This window comes from Cibotium barometz, unplaced genomic scaffold (assembly GCF_041138505.1).
Source record: "Cibotium barometz isolate CiBa-2024 unplaced genomic scaffold, ASM4113850v1 ctg453, whole genome shotgun sequence".
In the NCBI taxonomy this organism is placed as follows: Eukaryota; Viridiplantae; Streptophyta; class Polypodiopsida; order Cyatheales; family Cibotiaceae; genus Cibotium; species Cibotium barometz.
The window spans coordinates 71,786-94,118 of NW_028229442.1; the positions used below are offsets into that span (position 1 = coordinate 71,786).

Consider the following 22,333-nt stretch of genomic DNA (forward strand, 5'->3'; position numbering starts at 1 on the left):
AGTTGTTATAAAATGTGGCTTGTTAACCAGCTTTTGATTATAGTTCTGTATTCATTGATTTAGAGTGTTGTATGCAGGTGGAGAAATGGATAGATAGAGAAACGGGTCAGTCAACAGGCAGGCTGCTTCAATCAGATTCTTTGATGAGAGCTGTGGACACCTTGGTGAAACAAACAAATGTAAATGCAATTGCGGTGGTTGCTCGATTCCCGGATGATAGCGTAGAGGAAATTAGTGACTATCGGCAGGGTCAGGTAGGTTTGCAGTTTTAACACTTTTTCACAGGTTTTAAAGTCTTGTTAACTGTAATTAGAGGATGATTTTTTTCACAGAGCAGTTTTAAAATGATATTTATGATGAGAGTGTTTATATATTTGTTCTCTATATTTTAAATGCAGTATCTTGTTTTGCAGTCTAAATTCTAATTTTGTAAATCAGGGAGTTGATGCCTTGGCGGGCGTTGAGGCAATTATTAGTCACATGGTTGTGGAACGGTTTCAAATCCCCTGTGCACATGCACCTGCTCTTTCTCCCTTACCTTTAGATCCAACTGTTTCTCCACGATCAGCTGCGGAAGAGGTATTTTTATTTTTCTATGTACTACTATGTATGTATCAATCAAGAACAGAAGACTGTGCAAAGCATTGGATTAAGACTTTTTTTTGTTGGTCTTCATCGCTGTGTTCCTTTAACAGATTGGCTACACATTCTTGCCTTCTGTACTTGCTGGCCTTAGCAGAGCTCCTCAATATATTGTTAGAAATAAAATGGTGGGACAAGGCATCTCATTCCAAGGTTCGATATGGACAAATGATATAGATTGTGTGGTTGTTCTTATCAATGCTTGTGGAGGTTCTGGAACTCTTGCTTTTAACAATAGCAAACATAAGGTATGCATTCAAACTTACCTTGTTTGGAGGCATGCTCTCTGGAAATTGAATTACCTTGAATTGATGCCAAAGTGTGTTGTGGCAATGACACAGCCTCTGCTGATCGCGGTAGAAGAGAATGAAACAGTTCTAGATGATACACCCGAGAAGCTACACTTGGATGTGGTATGTCTCTACGTTGCTTGAATCTAGCTTGTTTTTCATTTCGTGTGTTGTGAATGTTGTGGTGACTTCATTAAAAACTTTTAGAGGTTTCTGTGGTACAACAATTAATAGAAAGCTATTAGCTACTTAATATCAAAAGATATCAATGTCACTTGGCTCATGCCTCTAATAAGAGGGTGTTCCAACAAATCTTTGTTTAAGTCAAATCATCCACGAATTTTCTCTCACCGAGGCCCTGCAAAGAATCATACTCGTAGATGCTAAAAGAAAAAGTCTATAGAGTCAAACCAGATTGGATGGGAGCAAAAACCCAAGACAATTTGAAAGCAGTCAACTATATGGGATAACTCCATGGATCAATGCTGGCTTTGGCCTCCAATGGTGATGGATGGTGCTGTGCTGCCTTATTTGTAAATCCACTGCTTTCACACAAGGGAGGCATGAAATCCTGTGCCATGATCAAAGAGTTCTCCATGCCTCCTTTCTGTTCATCTGGCCATCCACCTCGTGAGCGCCTTGAGGATGTTTGTCAAATGGAAGTATGGTAGATGGAAGGGCTTTGGGAGATGTTCAATAAATGGCACTTGGGGTGTGGTAGTGTGATGCATACGACTGCTTTTCATCCCTTGAAGATGAGGGTATTGGGGATCATGCAAGGGGGATCAACATATCATGACATTTCCCCGAAGAGAACCCAAGTGAGGAGCTCAAAAACAGGTGGATCAAAAGAAGCATAAGCTAAGTCAAGAAAGTGCAGCGGAATGTGAACAGCAAACTGAGAGCACACCAAGCAAACTCAAATAGCAAGAAAAATGCGTCATATTGTACATATAGGCCTCTCAGCTGCATGTTGGATCAACACAAGAGAGCTGGAAAGCTCTCCAAGCAGCTGTTGTGGAGGCGGCTTGGTAAATAGCTTTGCTACGTGGTTCATCGGTGCTGAAGAAGACCAGCGAATTGAATACTTGTGGGTTCAGTCAGCAAAAACCCCATCCTGTTGCGTACGCTCCTCAAGTAGACCACCTTGGATGCCGAGCCACATGCTCCCAATCTTGGTGTCAATCTCCTTGAGTCTAGCTTCTCCCCACTCTGCATCATTCCATTGGCGTACAATCCTTCGTATGCTGCTGGTGCCACAAGAACCGCAATCTTGGGTACCAAGGCATCTGCACGAATGAGCTCAACACCCCATTTGGAAGCCTTAGGGCCAATTTGGTATGCCACAGCCAAATTGATGAACTTGCACGTGTCTTGTACAATGGGGAAGCGATCTGCTCACAAGGACCATCCATGGTACAACTAGTGCTATCCCCTCAGTGGCAATCTGCTAACCCAAAAGCGTCTAGCAGCTCATGTACAAACCGTTGCTCTACGAAACACGACGCCCCCTTTGGATCTGCCGAATCACTTCTCCCGAGTTGGTGGTTTGCATAGGTCCACTTGAGTCAGCAAGGGCTAACTCCCGTGGTCATGAAGTCTTCTTGGAAGCCTGCCTCGTACTGAACTCTATATGCATCTGCCCACATGTGCAAGTACAACAGTGTCCTTGCTCCATCAACTAGCAAGCCATCCACTATCTGGCTCGAATAGCTTGCCATGGTGTATCTGCAACCAACTTCCACTCATCACCGTCCTATCCAATGGTGAGAGAAGATGGAATGGAGAGTTTGTAAGCATGTCTCCCATCCTAAACCACTTGTCTTGTGACAACGTTTTGGATGGCCATAGAATGGTCATCAAATTGTGCCCTTTTGCCAATTTGGCATACCGCCGAAACGAATGGTCGTGAGTCCATCAGGAAAAACCCCATTTAGACGCGTAGCTGCCTCATCCAGACCACCTTGGATGCGGAGCCCCATGCTCCGTGTTTGCCATGATTTTTCGTATGTTGCTGCTGCCACAAGAACCGCAATGCTATGTGCCAAGGCATGTGCACAAACAAGCTCGACACCCCCTCTGGAAGTATTAGGGCCAATTTGGTATGCCACAACCAAATTGATGAACTTGCACATGTTTCAGTACAATGGGGAAGCAATCTGCTCACAAGGACCATCCATGGTATAACTAGTGCTCGGATCCCCTCGCTAGCAATTTGATAACCCAAAAGTATATAGCGGCTCATGTATAGGATCTCTACTCACGAGCTGGTTATCTGCATAGGTCCATCCGAGTTAGTGGGAACTAACTCTTGTGGTCGCGAAATTGGAAGCCTGCCTTGTACTCGACTCCATATGCCTCTGCCCACATCTGCAGGTACAACAGTGTCTCTGCATACTGCCATCAGCTGGCAAGCCATCCCCCATCTGGTACCGAATAGCTTGCTGCGGTGTATCTGCAGCCAACTTTCACTCATCACCTTCTTGTCCATTGTTATTAAAGAAGTTGGAATAGAGAGTTTGTAAACACCATGATCCACTCTCCCGCCCAAACCACCTATCCTGTGACAACGTCCAAGATGGCCACGGAATGCCCATCGAGCTGTACCCATTTGCTAGTCTGGCACAACAGTTGAAAGCCCAGTGATTGTATAAACAACACATTGGAGCTTGGAGGATTGCTTCCCCCTTTGCCATTCGGAATGGTCTCGAGCCCTCCCTCTCCACAAACTGGAATTGTGGCACTGTTGCTGAGGAACCCATCGCCTGGCATCAAGTGCAAGCCTTGGAATTCTACTAGGAATGGCATCATGTGCCGAGATGCACCACTACCAAGGATCCACCCCCTAGTCTCACCAACTTTGAGGGCAAGCCCCTCTCCTCTCGAAGAAGATGAAGAATCTAGGACCCGCAAATGAACAAAGGCGGTGATGATAGCTACAGCAGAGGTACCGATACCCTGGCCTTGATTTTACTCAGGGAAATTCCTCTAGTATTGGCCCTTCTGGCCACAATGGTTGCATGTACGTTCTGCCTTCAAGGCCTCTCTTTCTGCATCAATCTTCTTTCAGGATGAGAATGAAGTTCCAGTTCCCTTTACCTTTGCTTTGTCCTTGGTTCTGCTGGGAAGCCAAAGCCTTTGCAACTCCTCCTTGTGGAGGAATCTGAAAGTGTTTCTCATGATCAAGCACTCTTCCCAGGTGAGAGCGTTCAACCTCCCACTAGTGATAAGAGAAGAATAGAAAGCTGAATTTTGGGATAAAAGATGAGACACCAGCGTGATGGCCATGTCCTCGGATGAGATCTCCTTCCCTGCCTGGAGAGCCTCTTGCTGAAGTGCCTGAAGCTTGTTGATGTGCTCCCACATCATGGCTGACTTGGCGGGATTCAACACTCTCATTTGCACTTCGATGGAGGCCCTCTTCATCCAGCAGACTCCGTTGTAGAGGGAGGCCAAGTGCTCCCATACATCATGTCATTGACGTGGTTGATAACTCGAGGTCAAGAAAATTAAGGAACGGACGTGTGCATCTACCCAATCCCAGAGCTGGGCCAAGGTCTCGGCTTCCATCTGCTCAAGGATCCCAAGGTTCTTTGCAAGTGGATTTGGCTTGGTAACGCTCACAAGGATGAAGTTAGTCAGGTCATAAGACTGAAGTGCAAACTCCACCATCACTCTCCAAACCCCGTAGTTGCTGCCATCCAACTGATGGTGGTCAATGGGAAAGGCGGGTAGAATGGAGATCTTGATCTGGTTCTCAGCCATCTCGAGTAAAGTTGCCGTCTCAGAGGGGTTGGAGAAGTAGCTCTTGTGAAAGGGGGGAACAAAAGAAGAAGAGATAGGAAGCTTGGGAAAGAAGAGAGGAGGCTAGAAGAGAATGTGGGAAGGAGAAGAGGTTGCTCCAATGCTTGCCACCTGTAACGCGTTCTCAGCAGTTCCTTGCTGTCCATGCCTTGCAACACCTTCTCCAAAGAATCACCTTCTACCCCCCCCCTCCCCCCCCCCCCCCCCCCCCCCCCCCCCCCCCCCCCCCCCCCCCCCGAATTGACATTGCCTTCTTCTAGCTCTTGTTTGCACTCGGTCTATCCTCTCCTTCCAGCACCAAACTCTGTCAGGTCTGAAAGCTTAGTGCTCGGATGTTACATGTACACGATCAAGCACTGTCACAAGAAAGTTCGTTTTGTCGTTTTGATAGGTTTTGTTTCATTTCGTTTCATGTTTTCAAACGAAACGGATAGGTTTCGAAATGATACTTAATATATTCAAGGATAGTGGTGAATAAGATATATTATACTCAAGTTTAGAGAGGAATATAAGTCAATACACCTAAAAAGGAGATTTAAAACACCAACACATTCTTCAAATTTATTTCAAGCTTTCCATCTTGATTCTCTAGTTTCAACTTCTAATAAATCAATCTTTATGGATTGAAAAGCATATGGATTCTAGAATCTAGATATATGAACATGGAACCATTGAAAAAAGGGGAAAAAACTATTAAAAAGAATATTTCAAGATTTGGGCGAAACAACGTTTCGTCCTGTTTCGAAATGTTTCATCACGAACGTCTCATTTCGACAGGACGAAACACGTTTTCATGTGACTATGTGATCAAGACACGGACGATGGTTTCATTTGTGTGCGATGCAGTAAGGGTGGTGGGATATGTGCCAAAACAATATCCCAGAACTGTCCATGCCTTAGCTCAAAGCATATACAAATAGCTATCTTTGAACAATAGCAAAGAAATCCGAACCATTGCTTGTTCCAAATGCTCTTTAGGTCCCAACTGCTAGTCGACTTGCTGCTCTGATACCATTTGAAGTGCAGCGGAATGCGAATAACAAACCGAGAGCACACCAAGCAAATTCGAGCAAGGAAAATGCGATGGAGGATGAGACAGTCAACACACGTAGATCAGGGAAAAGCTCGCATGTATTGTTGAGAAAAACCTTTAAGTCCACGATGAATGAAAGAGGGGCAAGGGGCCCTATATATAGGGTAATCCCCTTGCAGTTGGCCTACTTAGCCAACCAACAGGTCAGCCTAATCCAACTCAAGTTGATCGGGTTTGGTCCCGACCAGTCTAGTGGTATAACCCGACCAATTTGGGTGGCGAAACTTGCATGTATTGCTGAGAAAAACGTGCAAGTCCAAGAAGAATGAAAGAGGGGCAAGGGGCCCTATATATAGGGTGATCCCCTTGCAGTTCGCCGACCTAGGCAGGTCAACCTAATCCGACTCAAGTCGATCGGGTTTGGTCCCGCCGACCACTCTAGTCGGTGTAACCCGACTAGTTTGGGTGGTGAAACTAACTCCAAAAACTTGACCTTGGCTTTTGGGGCGGCCTTTACGTGGCACTACAGTCCACATCCAGCCCCTGTCCTGGCCTAGAAACAAGTGCCTGACCTGCGCCATACCCTGGCAAGATGGTGATGACATGCCTTTGCCTTGGCACTGGTCCAACACCCTGCTAACCTAGAGTGCATCTCTCCCCACAGATCATGCAAGAGAGCATCATGACCTATAGTCTTTGAAACCCAACCCACTCAATCATTGTGAGGCTGTTAGAAATGAAAATCCCACTAGAGGCTATTCCACGGCAGCGGAAGGCTGATAAAAATGAACCCAACCCACTCAATCATTGTGAGACTGTTAGAAATGAAAACCCCACCTGAGGGTATCCTATAGCAGCTGAGGGTATCCCACAGCAGCGGAAACAAACACCTGACCTTCCCGGTACCCTGGCAAGATGGTGATGACATGCCTTTGCCTTTGCATTGGTCCAGCACCCTGCTAACCTAGAGTGCATCTCTCCCCACAGATCATGCAAGAGAGCATCATGACCTATAGTCTTTGAAAGCCAACCCACTCAATCATTGTGAGGCTGTTAGAAATGAAAATCCCACCAGAGGGTATCCCACAGCAGCGGAAGGCTGATAGATGGGCCCAGAAATCACATGCGGAAGTGTTTCACTGTGGAATCAAACTTCCTAACTTGTGTGTACTTCACAACCATAGATGTGTGTGCAAGCCAGTAAATAGACAGTGCATCCAAGACAAATATAGAAGCAACAATGATATATTTCTGTCCGTCCCAAACTGGACACAATACAAAAGAGAGTCCCACCAAACTGTGGTCCTCCGATCTTACCAAAACTCCTCCTATCTGCCTGGCACCTCTAGATCTCTAAGCCGGCATGATCCTCTGAGCTTATGTAGACTCTTTTTCCAATGATCCTTCCACCTTACTGCCCAGGTAGTCAGCTGAGGTGGGCAGCACTTTGTTAGCTAAGTCTGCAGCTTCTTTGTGCCTCCTTCACCTCCTGCATATAGGCCCAAGGAAGGCTACCTGCTGCTCCTTTCTGTTCCTCTCAGGGCTGCATCCAAGTGATGCCTTTGGAGGCCCCAAGGGCCCCCTTCAAAATGGCCGACCAGCCAGCCTCTAGCAGCCGACTGGAATCCCCCCTCCCAGTCAACTGGATGGGGGGGGGTCTATAAATGCCCTTCAGGGCTTCAGTTGGAGGCCTTTGCTGCCTGGCCACGTGGCTTCCAGCCAATGGCCCAGGCTTATCCAGCCTTCTTTCCTGCCCCTAAACTAGCCCACAGGGTCTGCTATTTTGATGCGCCTCTTGCTGTTTCTGTTCCGCCTCTGTTCAGCCCTAGTTTCAGGTCCGTACGGCCTGTAGAACTCCTTCGTACAATCTGTACACATGATGACATCAGCGCCCTGTCCACACAATCATCTCTTGCTGGAAACCCTGCCCAGATCTCCCCTTTCCATCTATGGATGACGTCGGAAAATGTCTCTCCTAGATCTGCCCTCCATGGAGGCTCTCCTCTGCCAGGGATCTCCCTTTCTCTGCTGCCCACATGGCAGGCCATGTGCTGCCATGTGGCAACCTCATGACCCATTCTATTATCCTATGGTCCACCCCCCTATTGCCCTCCTCATTTGGGGGACTCACAGTTGGGGAGGTGACCAACCCTAATCCAGCACCGCCTCTCACTGACCCACATTGGCCCGATCCCAATTTGTCGATGAAGATGCTCCAGTATCTTCCACTTCGGTGTCGTCATAGTCTTTTCTCGGCTTTTTATCCAGTGTACTAGCATCCTCCAACCGTCCCTCTCTAGGCAACTAGGGTCCAGGATTGATTGGACTATGTGAAAACAAATGTGTAATGACCAGGTAGCCAACTGCGAGCATTCCAATTTATTCTTCAGCTTGTCAAGCACCTAGTCCATTTGCTAGCGATGAATGACTATCCACCCCAAAGGATAACCAAGATCAAAGTTGCATGGGTAAAACAATCTTTCCTGTCCATAAAATATGACACCAACCTTTCACATGCTGAGTAAGAAGCTTAGACTTTTGAAAATTTACTTGTAGATTAGCTGCCAAGCCATATAAAGATAAAGCACACATAAGGCATGAAAGCTCCTTTTCAGTGTTTTGGGACATTAAAAAGGAATCATCAGCATACGCTTGCGCAATGAACGGCCTTCTTCCCTATATCTCTATTAGTCCATAAAAAGCACCTGTAGCTACTAAGTGATCCACATATTGAAGCATAGGATGAGTAGCTATTGCATAAAACAAAGCATGGACTTGATGTATCACCCGCCAGAATGCCAGCAGCTTTATTGTCTTGATATAAACAATAAATGACATGCTGGAATTTCCCCCCAAATCCCAGAGATCTCATAGTCTGCAAGATGAAATCTCCCACTTGCAATAAGAAAACATCCTTCTCAGTAATTCACATATTCAATCCGCGCATAAGCATTGACAATATCATTTGTAATATGTCTACGAAAGTTCACACAAATGTTTCTTGGCGAATAATTTAATCAACTCTTTCTTCCAACTAGGTGGCATTTGTTGAGTTTCCCAAGCATGATTAACCATATACAATAGCTTAGGTGAAATGACATCCCAATATAGTAGAAAAACTCCATTGTAAGACCATCCCAATGTAGGGATTTTGTTTGCTACATGATCCGATGGCATCTTTACATTTCCTATCCTTGAAAGGAACTTCAAGTTGCATAGCCTGTTGACGAAACATGATTGGATTGACATGCTAAAGAAGTTTCTACCGTGTAGACATCATCACATGTGACGGAGAAGCAACATCACCAAACTGTTTAGCAAAGTGACTTAACACTTCTCATAGCAAGTTGTGCCCGCGCAACATTGGTCCAATTACCATCCACAGTTTTAACCCGGAAAATATTTGAAGTTTGCCTCTTCTCAACCTTCCTACGGTCGTTATATTGTAGGCAATCTGTGACTTAGGCAAGTAGCCTCAGCATGAGATAAGTCCCAAAATTGACTAATTTCTATCAAGTCTTGACAGGTGCTTTTAGCCTTGACAACATGCGGCATATGGGTAACAAAGGCAATCCACATGTAGTCAACATCATGTGGCAGTGTGCCCAAAGAGGAGCAATGGCATCACACACCATATCTTTGTATGCTTCTCGGTACAAATAACTATAATTTATAATAAGCAGCCTTTTATACGGAAATTCGTCATTCTGCATATTGTAAAAAGATAGCTGCAACTAAGCAAGAGCGTGATCTAAATGTAGGAAGGCATAATCAGCCCACATATTACAAGTGAATACACTATATTGATGTGCATTAAGCATTTACCAACGATCCAGTCAGGCTCATTATGCGGATGCGTATTATGCTGAAAAGTATAGCTAGGAAGCAAAGGTTGTGTCTCTTCCCAGAGGTCAGCAAGACCAAACTGGCGGTGTAGTTGAGTGCATTGCACTTGCATTATCTCCTGGTTGCAATGCATTAATGCTCTACTATGCGACGATTGCAAAGCATAGACTCATTTTATTTTTAAGCCCAAAGGGCCTAGAGGTATCCTTATTTTGCATTGAAGCAGGCATTGCTTCCAAAGGCATCTTGTGCAAGGCCAGGGGTCATATGGCCAAATTTTATTTATTCAAAACAAGAACCTGCAAAAAGATCCCATTTGAACTTGTAAAAAGCGTTGCCCATTGCAACATTATTCAGAGTGATAGGGTCATCCATGTCCCAAGATATGCAAATTCTATTAGAATTCCCATGGTGTTGGGGAGGACACAACACCTTGGCCAATGAGGCTGCAATTTTCGGCAAGAGTTTCTCCAAGCATTGAGGGAAGTCCACAACCTCTACCCAAACCGAATAGGGATGCCTAACCAGTGATGGATAGTCTCGTGTGGGAGACCAAGGAAATACATGCATCATCAGCTGCCCATAGTAGAGAGGAGAATGCTCCAGAAGCATCCCCTTGCTGCATAGTGCACTTTCTGGACAAAGCATCCCCCAATGTCCGTGTAGAAAAGGGGTAGGGACAGATTTGGAGAAAGGGGGATAGAAAGAAAGAAAGTTTATTAAAGTCTTCGGAAGACCGACGGGGGAGAGAGAGAGAAAGAGAGAGAGGGAGAGAGAGATTGGGAGAGAGAGCAGGCAGCACGTAGGAGGAAGGAGGAGGTAGTAGATAGGAATAGATGTCACATCAAAAGGTACATAGTAGGGGATGTATAGAGACTTATATAGTCGGAAGTCCCTCCACATTTTCCACCTAAAGGACGTCTAACTTGGCCCCTTTTGCCCCTTCATTACAGCCATCCTTTCCCCATAGAAAATTGCCCTCAAAATGTCACAGCTTGGCTGTCCAAAAGGGCAGCAACAGCAACTACTAATCAATCCGGTAGGAGGTAGGGGTGGTCCTGGACAATGCTTTCTGGCTGCCATGGATTTTCATCCTCAGGGAGTCCCCGCCACTTGATAAGATACTCTACGTAGGCCTTGTTCCGGAGTACATGGTCTTTGAAACCCACGATGCGCTCTGGGACATAGAGGATGTGGCCCTCTTTATCCATAGGTGGCAACTATGGAAGAACATGGACATGCTGTCCAACATGTGGTTTCAGCAAAGACACATGGAAAACATCATGGATCTTGGAGGTATTGGGTAGCTCCAACTAATATGCTACCTCAACCCTGCGGATGCATAACGGTTCGTATGGAGACGCAAATGCACATAATCTCCCTCTTTGAAAGACAAATATCTCCTGCGTTCATCCGCATATTTCTTCTGCTTGGCTTGGGCATCCTGCATATTCCTTTTTGCCAATTGCAGAAGGGCATCTATCCTCTCCAAGTCATTCCGTGCTTGCAGATTTTCACAGCCATGTCACCAATTGAAGAAGGCATCCCAACCTTGCATCCGTACATTGTCTCAAACGGGCTCATGCTGAATACCAAGTCTTAGTGGGTATGAAATGGGCCTGTTTTGTCGTTCTATCCACCACAACAAAGATGCTGTCCCATCCCCTCTCTGTAGAAGGAAATTCTGTGATGAAATCCATTGCTATGTGCGCCCATTTGCCCTCTGGAATGGGTAATGGTTGCAAGAGGCCTACGGGTAACTTGCTGTCCACTTTATTTTGTTGGCAAGGCAAGCATTCAGCCACGTATTTAACCACATCTCTCCACATGCCCTCCCAGGTAAAGCTCTGCTTGATTCTTTCATATGTTTTAGTGATACCTGAATGTCCAGCCATGGGAGAGGACTGCATTTCTTGCAAAACCAGTTGGCGGTATTTTGAGTCTGGCACTAAATAATTCCTGTCTTGGCACCACAACAGCCCATTATGCAATTTGAAATCTGGATGACCCTGACTAGAAGGCTTCTGCAAATCTGAAAATATGAGAGCTGCTTTAGAATTCTGCATATACTGTTCCTGAATGCCATGAATCCACTCCTAATATATTGTAGAGATAGCAGACAAATTGCAAGCCCACATCCTAGACAAGGCATCTGCAACCACATTTTCCTTCCCTTTTCTGTACTCAATGTCAAAATCATAGGATTGGACTGCAGCCAACCACCTCTTCTGCTTATATGATAAACTTGGCTGAGTGAGGAAGAATCTGAGTGTCCTATGATCAATTTTCACCTAAATTTTACTTCCGTACAGATAGTGGTGCCATTTCTTGAAAGCATGCAAGATGGCTAGCATCTCTTGATCATAACCATGGAAATTGAGTTCTTTGGCATCAAACTTGTTGCTTTCAAAGGCTATTACCCCATGTTCTTGCCTCAGAAAAGCCCCCAATCCTTTGCCACTGGCATCTGCCTCCACAATGAAAGGATGCAAAAAATCAGGGCATACAAAGACAGGTGCATCAGTGAGACCAAATTTCAGGTCTTCAAAACTGCGTTGTGCTTCCCTTGACCACCCAAAAGCATCCTTCTTCAAGAGGTCGGTAAGAGGAGCTGCCCTCTTGGCAAATTTGCAAATAAAGCGCTTGTAGAAGAAAGCAAGACCTAAAAATCCTCTCAACTGGGTGGGATTTTGTGGCTGTGGCCATCACCTTTGCAAGATCCACCCGAATGCCACGTCTACTCACAATATGCCCCAGGTACTCAACCTCCTTTTCCATAAAAGTGCATTTGCTGGCTTTTGCATAAAGCTGATGCATCAGCTTTATCTGAAGCATGTGAAGCATGTGAAGCTAGTGCTAGAAATTTTGAGGATGCATCAGCTTTATGCAAAAGCCAGCAAACGCACTTGCTTTATGCATCCTCAAAATTTGCTGGCTTTTGCATAAAGCTGATGCATCCTCAAAATTTCTAGCACTTGCTTCACATACTTAATGTGCTCTTGTCTATCCTTGCTGTAAATAAGGATATCAAAGAAAACCAACACGCATCTGAAAAGAAGTGGCTGTAATATCTTGTTCATCAATGCCTGGAAGGTGGCGCTGCATTAGTCAATCCAAAAGGCATCACCTTGAATTCATACAAGCCTCATTTTGTGCGGAAGGCTGTCTTGTGCTCATCTCCTTCTTTCACCCTGATTTGATGGTAACCCGACCTCAAATCTATCTTCGTGAAAAATTGAGCACCCTTGAGTTCATCCAACAGGTCATCTATCCTAAGGATTGGAAACGTGTTCTTGATAGTGGCTTTATTTAGATCCTTGTAATCAATGCACATGCGGTATGATCCATCCTTCTTCTTCACCAGAAGCACCGAAGAGGCAAAAGGAGAAGTGCTATGAGAGATGAAGTTCTTCTCAAGCGATTCCCACACCTCTACTGCCACTTCCTCCTGCTCAACCTTAGAAAGACGGTATGGGGCTTTGTTTATGGGCTTACTGCCATGCTCTAGAACAATGGCATGATCCACATCCCTCTTGGGAGGCAATTGGGATGGCATATCAGAAAATACATCAGCAAACTCCGATAGCAACTGCTGCATATCACAATCTTCAACACGGGGAATGCTACCCCCCTGAGATACTGGCACATTCAATGCGTAGAGGGCATGTTCCTTTCTTAGCTCTCTGGCTAACTGCCTTGCTGAAATGACCTGCAATTTAGGAGTGGCAATGCCATGCAATGTTACAGTTCTACCCTTGTGGACAAAACTGAGTGATAGGGCATTTAAATCCATGCTGATTTTACCTAAAGATTTCAGCCAATCGCAGCTCAGGACAGCATCTATTGGGCCCATATCCAGTGCCAAGAGATCCCTAGCAAATTCATAAACCTCAGAGAGCTTGATCCTTGCATCCTGGCAGCAAAATTTACTGACCAAATTCTGTCTATTTGCCACCTCTACTCTCAGCCCATGATCAATCTCAGTAGCAATCAATCCCACCTTCTGTAAGGTCTTAGAATTGATGAAACTATGAGTGCTACCGTTGTCCACAAGCATGTGAACAGTCCTGCCATTAATTTGTCCTTTCAATCTCACTTTTGGCACCCATCAAGGCATGAGAAGAGATAGCATAAATGGCTTGCTGCGCATCCCAATAGATCTCCTCTTCGTCCACATGAGCATTGCCATTTGCATCCTCTCGTGCAAGAAAAGGCCTGATGCTCCATATGAAAGACTTTAGGCCAACGGCCTTGCATGTTACATACGGGCTGAGTGTCATCGGAATGTATACTATGCATATTATGTTCATTGGCACCACCGGGGTCAAAGGGAAAATCAGCCCCCTTTGTGGCTCCAACATTCGGAGCTTCTTCCACGATTTGTGCACCCTCTGAATCATCATGAGTGGCATCCAAAGTCTCAGAAGCATCCATCAAATCCTCATCATCCGATATCTCAATAATCATGCTGAGTTTTGCAGTACCACTGTTACGCATTTTACAAGCTTCTCGATGCTCAGGAGTCCACTTCTTACCACACTTAGAGCATAAGTTTGCCCTCTTTCTGCTGTCCATAATAGCCCTGGTGTGTTGTTTAAATTCTGAATTTTTAATCCCAACACTTGGCTTAGCTCCTGGCTTAGCATCAAATGACCTAGGTGTATGGCTTAGCATATGGCATCTTGCTTCTTGTAACTGTGGGAAATGTAGGCCATCTTCTCCCAGGTCTGGTGATGCCCTATGGGCCCTGGTATGTGCCTTGTGGGCATAGTTATAGGCACTTAGTTTATTTTGTGCCTTTTATGCCACATAGAACACTTAGTCCTAGGGTCTAGGTACAAGTATCATGTACTTCTCTTTTCTTAACACTCTAGTTTTGACGTGATAGCCGCTATCTTTCGACTCTTGTACCTTGTACTTGCTCTCTTGTTCATCGATCGTACAGTGGTATCAGAGCTTGGTTCGACTTGTATCCTGCCCCCGGATTTGCACCTACTCCTTCATCCCGTACAGTCCGTACGACTGTACGGATGCCCGTACACACAGCATGTACACAGGACGTACAGCCGTACAGAAGTTTTTGTACCTGCTCCATACCGTGTCGTACACTTTCCGTACAGCAGTACGCTTTGCTCGTACTGTGCTTCGAACATGTTTTGTACATTGTACCGGCGTTCCGTACAGTCATGTACCTGCGTTATACTTGCATCCGTATAGTCACGTATTTGCGTCGTACCTGCATTCGTACATTGTACCTGCTCCGTATGTCGTACCTGCACCATACATTGTACCTACTCCGTACATCCGTACAAGTATATATGTACTGTCCATACAGGTATACCTGCAGTGCTGTCCGTACAGCTCGTACTTGTTCCGGGAGTTCCGTACAGGTTTTGCCCGTGCGAAGCTATATACAAGACATTCTCAAAATTTGGGGCTTTTGAGGGCTTTTTCTGCCCTTACCTTCCTTTTACTGTTTGAAGTCTTATCAAGCTATTTCAATAGTTTGGAAAGCCTACCTCTTGAGGTCTATACGTTGGGACAGTTGCACTTTTGCAGTCACTTTGTGGATAGCAAGTCCTAATTTTGCAGTTGCAAGCCTTGAGGCTATCTTTTGGGATTTGGTCTGCAATTTCTTGTTTGATTGTAGTACATTTGGGTCAGATCGCAAGATATTGAGTCACTTTTGTAGGACTTTGGGTCAAATTACAATACATTGGGTCACATTTATAAAAATCTCAGCAAAATTTGGGGCTTTTCAGCATTTGCCCTCTTTTTAATTAAATTCGGGGCTTTTGCCAGATTTGCTGTTTTTTGCAGTGAACATTGCCTGACGCAGTCACACTTGGGTCAAATCTGCATTTGCCCTTTGATTTGGGTTGGAAATTTACAGAACATTTACTCACAGATATTTGCTGTCATTTTTGGACAGCCAGCTCTTTGCAGTGATAGCCTTGAGGCTTTTGGGTTTTCAGGTCTTTTTCAGGGTATCCCATTTGCAATGACTGGCAACAATCATGATCTATTTGGCATTCTTCGTGAAGATGATAAGTTGGATGGCACGAACTATCCGATGTGGTCTTATCTCATGAAACATATTCTTGTTGCAAGGCATTTTTGGAATATTGTTTCTGGGGTTGATCTGAGGCCAGCCAATGCTACAGTGGTTGTCTCTACTGCTGGTCCCTCTGCAGAGGGTACTCATCCTGATGCCTTATCTTCTAGCACCCTTGCTGCTGCTCCCCCAACTCAGGAACAATCAAGATGGGATGCAAGAGATGCAAATGCACATTCTTGTATTGCTTTATCATGCAAGAGAATCATTATTCCACACATCCGGTCTTGCAGGACAGCAAAGGATGCTTGGGACAAATTGGCTTCTCTTTATTAGATTCGCAATGAGGCACGTGTTGCATATTTAAGAAGGCAATTGCAAGAAGTCAGTATGAATGAAGGTGACTCTATGGATGCATACCTGACTAAGGTCAAGGACCTCATGGAACAACTTGCCAATATTGATGAGGTGGTGCCAAATTCTTAGCTTGTCAGTACCACATTGAATGGACTGCCAGATACATATCAAGGGTTTGCTACAACCCTTCGATCAGTGGCCATGGGTAATCCAGACCACTACTCTTTTGATCAGTTAATCACATTGCTTTTGCAGGAAGAGCAAAGTTGAGCTAATAGACAAGCTATTATTCTTGATCATGCATTTGCTTCACAGCAGACAGGAAGAGGCAAGGCTCTTTATTTCATCACATTTATAGATGATTATTCACGGAAGACTTGGATCTACTTCTTGAAATAGAAGTCTGATGCACTCAATACCTTTAAAGACTTCAAATCCTTGGTGGAAAAGCAAACTGGCAAGTACATCAAGATTCTCCATTGTGATAATGGAGGAGAATACAAGTCCCTAGAGTTCAATGCCTTTTGTAGGCATCATGGCATCAAACATCAGTTTACATGCAGATACGCTCCTCAACGGAATGGAGTTGCAGAGCAAAAGAATAGAGTGACTGCAAAGTCATCTAGACGCATGCTTGATGAGAAGAATGTTCCGAGGCAGTATTGGGCCGAAGCATGTGACATAGCTGTGTACTTGATGAACAGGAGCCCCACTGCTTCATTGCAAAACATGACACCAAAAGAGGCATTCACAGGAATTAAGCCCTCTATCGACCACTTGAGAGTATTTGGCTCTTTTTCTTATGCTCATGTTCCTGATGAACTCATAACTAAACTTGATGTGAAGTCAATCAAGTGTGTTTTTCTCAGATATGCTGCAGAGTTGAAGGCATATAGACTCTATGATCCAGTCAAGAAGCAGTTGATCATATCCAGGGATGTTATTATTGATGAGGCTTCATCTTACTTCGACAATCCAACTACAGTTTCTATTCCACCTCAGCTCCTCAGTGCCAATGATACATCGGATTTCTTTGCCTACACAGTTAGATAGTATGTAGTCCACAGTGACCACTCAGAGTAAAGGCAAAGAGAAAGTTACTGACATAGTGGACATAGCCACTACCACAGTTATCACTGATATTCCTGAGAGTTCCTCTTCCAATCTCAAAAGATCTGCTCGTGATCGAAAGGCACCTGATAGGTGGACCTACAAGAGCAATTATGCATTCATGGTCAAAGTGATATAATTTGATGAGCCGACCTCCTTCCAAGATGCAGTGCAAATCCTTGAGTGAAAACATGCCATGGATGAAGAGTACAATGCTCTTCTCAAGAATCAGACTTGGATTTTGACAGATCTTTCAGCATAGAAGAAGCCCATAGGATGGAAATGGGTTTACAAAGTCAAACTCAACACAGATGGCAAGGTTGATAGATACAAGGCCAGGTTGGTAGCCAAGGGATATGCCCAAGAGTATGGTACAGATTATGAGAAGACCTTTGCACCAGTTGCAAAGATGACCACCGTTAGAATAGCCATAGCTCTTGCTTCTCACTTTGATTTGCCCATCCACCAGATGGATGTAAAGAATGCTTTCCTCAATGGTTTTTTGGATGAGGAAATCTACATGACATAGCCTCCAGGATATGCAGTCAGTGGAATGGAAGACAAGGTCTGTAAGTTACAAAAATCACTTTATGGTTTGAAACAGGCCCCTCGTGCATGGAATGCAAGGATTCATCGACACTTTCTAGCATCTAGTTTTCAGCCATCAAACTCAGATCCATCTCTCTACATAAAGAAGACTACAGAAGACATCCTTCTAGTTGTACTTTATGTTGATGACTTGATCATCACCGGATCAGATGCACATCTCATCTCAGAAGCTAAAAGTCAGCTCACCTCAGAGTTTGACATGAAGGATATGGGAGAACTCCATGACTTTCTTGGGATAGAAATATGGAGAAATGACACAGGCATTACTCTTTCACAAGGCAAGCACACCCAAAAGGTACTCAAGCAGTTTCATTTACATGATTACAAGCCACTCCCTACTCCTACGGAATGCAATATCAAGTTGTCACCATTTAACACTTCTCCAGCTTCAGATCCTCTACAGTATTGACAGCTCATTAGTAGCTTGATCTACTTGACAATCACTAGGCCAGACATCTCATATGCAATTGGGGTGCTCAGCTAGTTCATGCAAAATCCCAAGAAGACTCACCTCGTTGCAGCAAAGAGAGTTCTCAGATACCTCCATGGTACATGGGATTATGGACTACATTATGCCTAGTCACCCGACTTACACTTCCATGGATACACAGATGCCGACTGGGTAGGAAGTGTAAATGATAAAAGATCCACTAGTGGATACAACTTCAGTCTTGGCTCTACATCTTTGTCATGGCAAAGCAAGAAGCAACCAATAGTAGCCTTATCTTCTACTGAAGTAGAGTATAGAGGATCCACCAATGCAGCATGTGAAGCAATCTGATTTAGAAGGCTTCTTTCAGAGATTGAGATCCTTTCAGGAGAACCTACAATGCTCTATTATGATAATATGAGTAGCATTCAATTGGTAAAGAACCCAATGTTTCATGCTAGAACAAAACACATTGAAGTGCATTATCACTTCATTCGGGAAAAAATTCTCAGTGAAGAGATCGACTTGGTACATTGTCCAACACAAGAACAGGTCGCAGATATCTTCACCAAGCCACTTTCCCTTGATAAGTTTGCACACTTTTGACATCAGCTTGGTCTTCGACAATTGCAACTTAAGAGGGGGAAGTCAAGGTTAAGTTGTACACCTTTGTACATACTTTTTCTGTTGTGCTCTTTATGCACTCTTGTGCATCTTTTCTGATCTTTATTTCTGTTGCCATCATGCAACATTCGGAAAATCCAAAAATTGTGTTTTGTAAAACACCCTCTGCTTATGCAGTGCAATTTAAGAGGGGGTGTTGAGGATAGTGTAAATTGCACTGTCTAGATAGGGTTCATGGGACAAACCCTAACCCTAACCCTAAGGGGTCCATGTATATATTCTTAGTTTCTTTGGAATACAACTTAGTGTACAGTTAGTCATCTTGTGTGCACTCCTCTCTCTCACTCTCTCTCTCACACATTTCTGCTATCATATAAGTTGGTGTTTATCTCTAATTGAGCACATTCTTTATAAAGCTTGTTCCTTACTTTGCAGATGAGCTGGCATACTTTGTTAATAGCTTTGCAGTTTGATGGTCTTGTTAAAAATCTGGCATATACCAGAATTTTCAATGAAGGGAGAAGGTTTTTTAGAGATTCATGGAAATGGAAGAGCTTCACGGAAGTATCATCTCGGAGTCAATATTCTGGTCGATCTGCCCCCTGCGAGCTCCGCCTCATCCCCCTCCCGTCTACCTTCCCCCTGCAGCTTCTCGCCGCCGGGCGCCCCCCTCTCCCCCCCCACCTGTCCCCCGCCTTCTCCTCCGCCTCTCTCCCCCGCCTCCTTCCTCGTTTCCTCCCCCGCCATCTCTCCCCCCCCCGCCTTCTCCTCCCCCACCTCCTTCCTCGCTTCCTCCCCCGCCATCTCTCCCCCCCCGCCTCCTTCTTCGCTTCCTCCCCCGCCTTCTCTTCCCCGCCATCTCTCCCCCCCCGCCTTCTCCTCCGCTTCGCGGCTCTTCCCCCCGCCTTCTCCCTCACCTCCCCCTCCGTCTCGCCCCTCCTCCCACCGCTAGCTTCCCCGCCTCAGCTCCCCCCTCCCCCCCCCCCCCCCCCCCCCCGCTCCGCCCTTGCTATCCTCTCTCCTTCCGCCTCTCCGTTTCCTCGTAGGGCTGTGCCCCTCCCATAGTCACCAGGGAACGGGAACGGATATGGGAACGAGGGGCCAATCCGGAACGGGAACGGGACCCCTTGCAATCCGGAACGGGATCCGGAACGACACGTTATCATATTTCAATACACATGAGTAGACAAATATACAATTAAAAGCAGGTAAAAAGAGACAAATATACAATTGAAAGTAGACAAAAAAAGACAAGAATTTGATAGCAAACTCAATGACCTTGTTCATATTTAGAAAACCAGAAGTACAATAGCTTGTACAATGTACAGCCACATAGTGAAAGCTAGATAGCTAAGAACAAAGAAACCTAAAGTCCTAGGTGATATCAAATAGGTGCAAAGATGTCAGCTAGATCATCCATAGATGCATCATGCATCGATGCAGGTGGAGGTGGAGGTGGAGGTGGAGGGTCGTCATCATCCGACTCAGACTGTGGCTCCATATCTATGAAGCTCTCATGGTCAAAGTCACCACTAGCAACCTGGGCTAATAGTCGCAAGTTGGCTGACACATACACAAGGTCATTTGTTCTGGTAGTGAGTAGCCGATTTCTCTTCTTCGAGGCAACATGGCTAAAAACACTCCATAGTTGCTCAATTGGAGAAGAACTTGCATTCTGACTGAGAATGCGCATTGCAAGCCGTTGTAGCTCTGGAGTACCCGATCCGTAGTTCTCCCACCAAAGAGCACCTCCCATAAGTGTCCTATCTTGCTGGGCATCTGCTGAACCAAAATTACCTGTCTTTGCTCTGTACTTTCCCAAATCAATTCTAATCTTGCTTCTCATCGTAGCATCAGGCACCAATCTGGCAAGGATTTTGTCCCAGCCATTTGTGACTTCTTCATCCGATTCCTGGCCTTTGCCTTGAAACTCTGGATCAATCACAAATGCAGCTGCATGCATTGGTGAGTGATATCGGTCCCACCTTGCTTGACACAAACTTTGAAGTTCTGCCTTCTTTGTTGTGTCGGGCTCCAAAGAAAGGATACGCTCCACCATCTTGTCCATGCCCTCATAAACTTTGCCAATGCAAGGTTTTTTCCCATCCACCATACGCAGCATGTAGATAATGGGCTTCGTAATGTTGACAACATGCTCAATCTTCACCCACAAAGGAGCATCCATGATGTGGGTGTAACAAGTTGTTCCTTGTGTGCTACGGGCAGTGGGCCACGTGCTCCACTCATCACTCACTACAAGCTGCTTGAGAATGTTATGGAGTGCAACTAGCCTCTCTAGCATAATAAAATTATATGCAAAACGAGTTTCCGAATATTTTTTAAGATCCAAGTTTGGGGATCTTTTCCTAAACTCGGAGAGGCTAAATGTGTGCCGAGTGATGAATGAAACTATGTCTTTTCCCTTTGCTATGCATGGTGCTACCCATGAAAGACCATCAATGTCTTTCAGAAGATTATTCAAGCCATGTGCAATGCATGGAGTGAATGTGATGTGTGGATACCTTGCCAAAAGAAGGTCGCCTGCAGCTCGATTTGAGGCCTCCCCATCACCAATGACCTGGATCACATCTTGAGGACCCACTTGCTCAATTGCCTCTGCCCATTCCTCCACGATGACGTCGGCATACTTGCCCGTTGGAGAGGCATCATGGGAAGACACAAAAAATGTGTTCCCTCGAGAGTATGCGATGATGCCATGGATGGAGCGAGATTGGCTATCACTCCATCCATCACTAATGATGGAGACACCGTTGCGTTGCCACCCTTCCTTGACGTTTTGCATGGCTTGCTCAACAGCTTCCTTTTCCTTTGCCAAAAGCGTGGTTCGAAGGCTCTCCGAAGAAGGGGGAGTGTAGGTTGGTCCAAATTCAGCAATGAGACGAACCATTTCCCGAAAATAAGGGGACCTTGCCACATTGAAAGCGATGTGGTCATGGTAGAAGAACCTTGCAATAGCTGCATCCACGGCTTCTCGTTTGCGTGGATTCCAAGAACCCGCAAGAGTTCTTTGCGTGCCTTTGGGGGGTGGTGGTTGATGCACGGAAGAAGAGCCTACGGATGTGGAGAAGTTGCTTGAAGGAGTTGTAAAGAATGATGGGTTCGCAGCCATAGCTCTTGGAGGAGGAGCACGAAAAATCACTTCATTATGCCTAGCTTCTAGCTCTCTCTTTTTCTCAGCTGAGATTGACAAGCATGGTTGGATTTCTTGTCCCGGCTCATGGATTAGGTGACCTCGAACTCGGTTGACTCCCCCATGTTTGGTGCTGCCACAATAGCGACATTTCCACTTCCTAGCTCCTCCGCCTTGATTGGCCTCAAGAATATCCACCTCATCCCACCATGACCATGCTTCGTTCTTCTTGGCTCTCTTGGTTCCCTTAGGAGGCATTATATGAGAGAGAGAGAGAGAGAGAGAGAGAGAGAGAGAGATTGTACTTGGCTATGAGAGAGAGAAAGCTGTCTTGGTTCCCTTATGAGAGAGAGAGAGAGAGAGAGAGAGATTGTACAATGTA

The 22,333-nt window shown here is 45.3% G+C and overlaps 1 protein-coding gene across 2 annotated transcripts in view; it reads left to right on the forward strand.

Moving 5' to 3' along the window:
- The window catches only part of LOC147602580 (uncharacterized), a 108,322-nt gene that overhangs the window by 26,533 nt on the left and 59,456 nt on the right, over nt 1-22,333 (forward strand). For both annotated transcript variants that reach the window (XM_086797863.1, XM_086797862.1), the window contains exons 3-6: nt 78-254; nt 439-579; nt 696-890; nt 984-1,055. In XM_086797863.1, the coding sequence (XP_086653989.1) occupies nt 78-254; nt 439-579; nt 696-890; nt 984-1,055 (585 nt within the window). The remainder of the gene's footprint in view (nt 1-77; nt 255-438; nt 580-695; nt 891-983; nt 1,056-22,333) is intronic.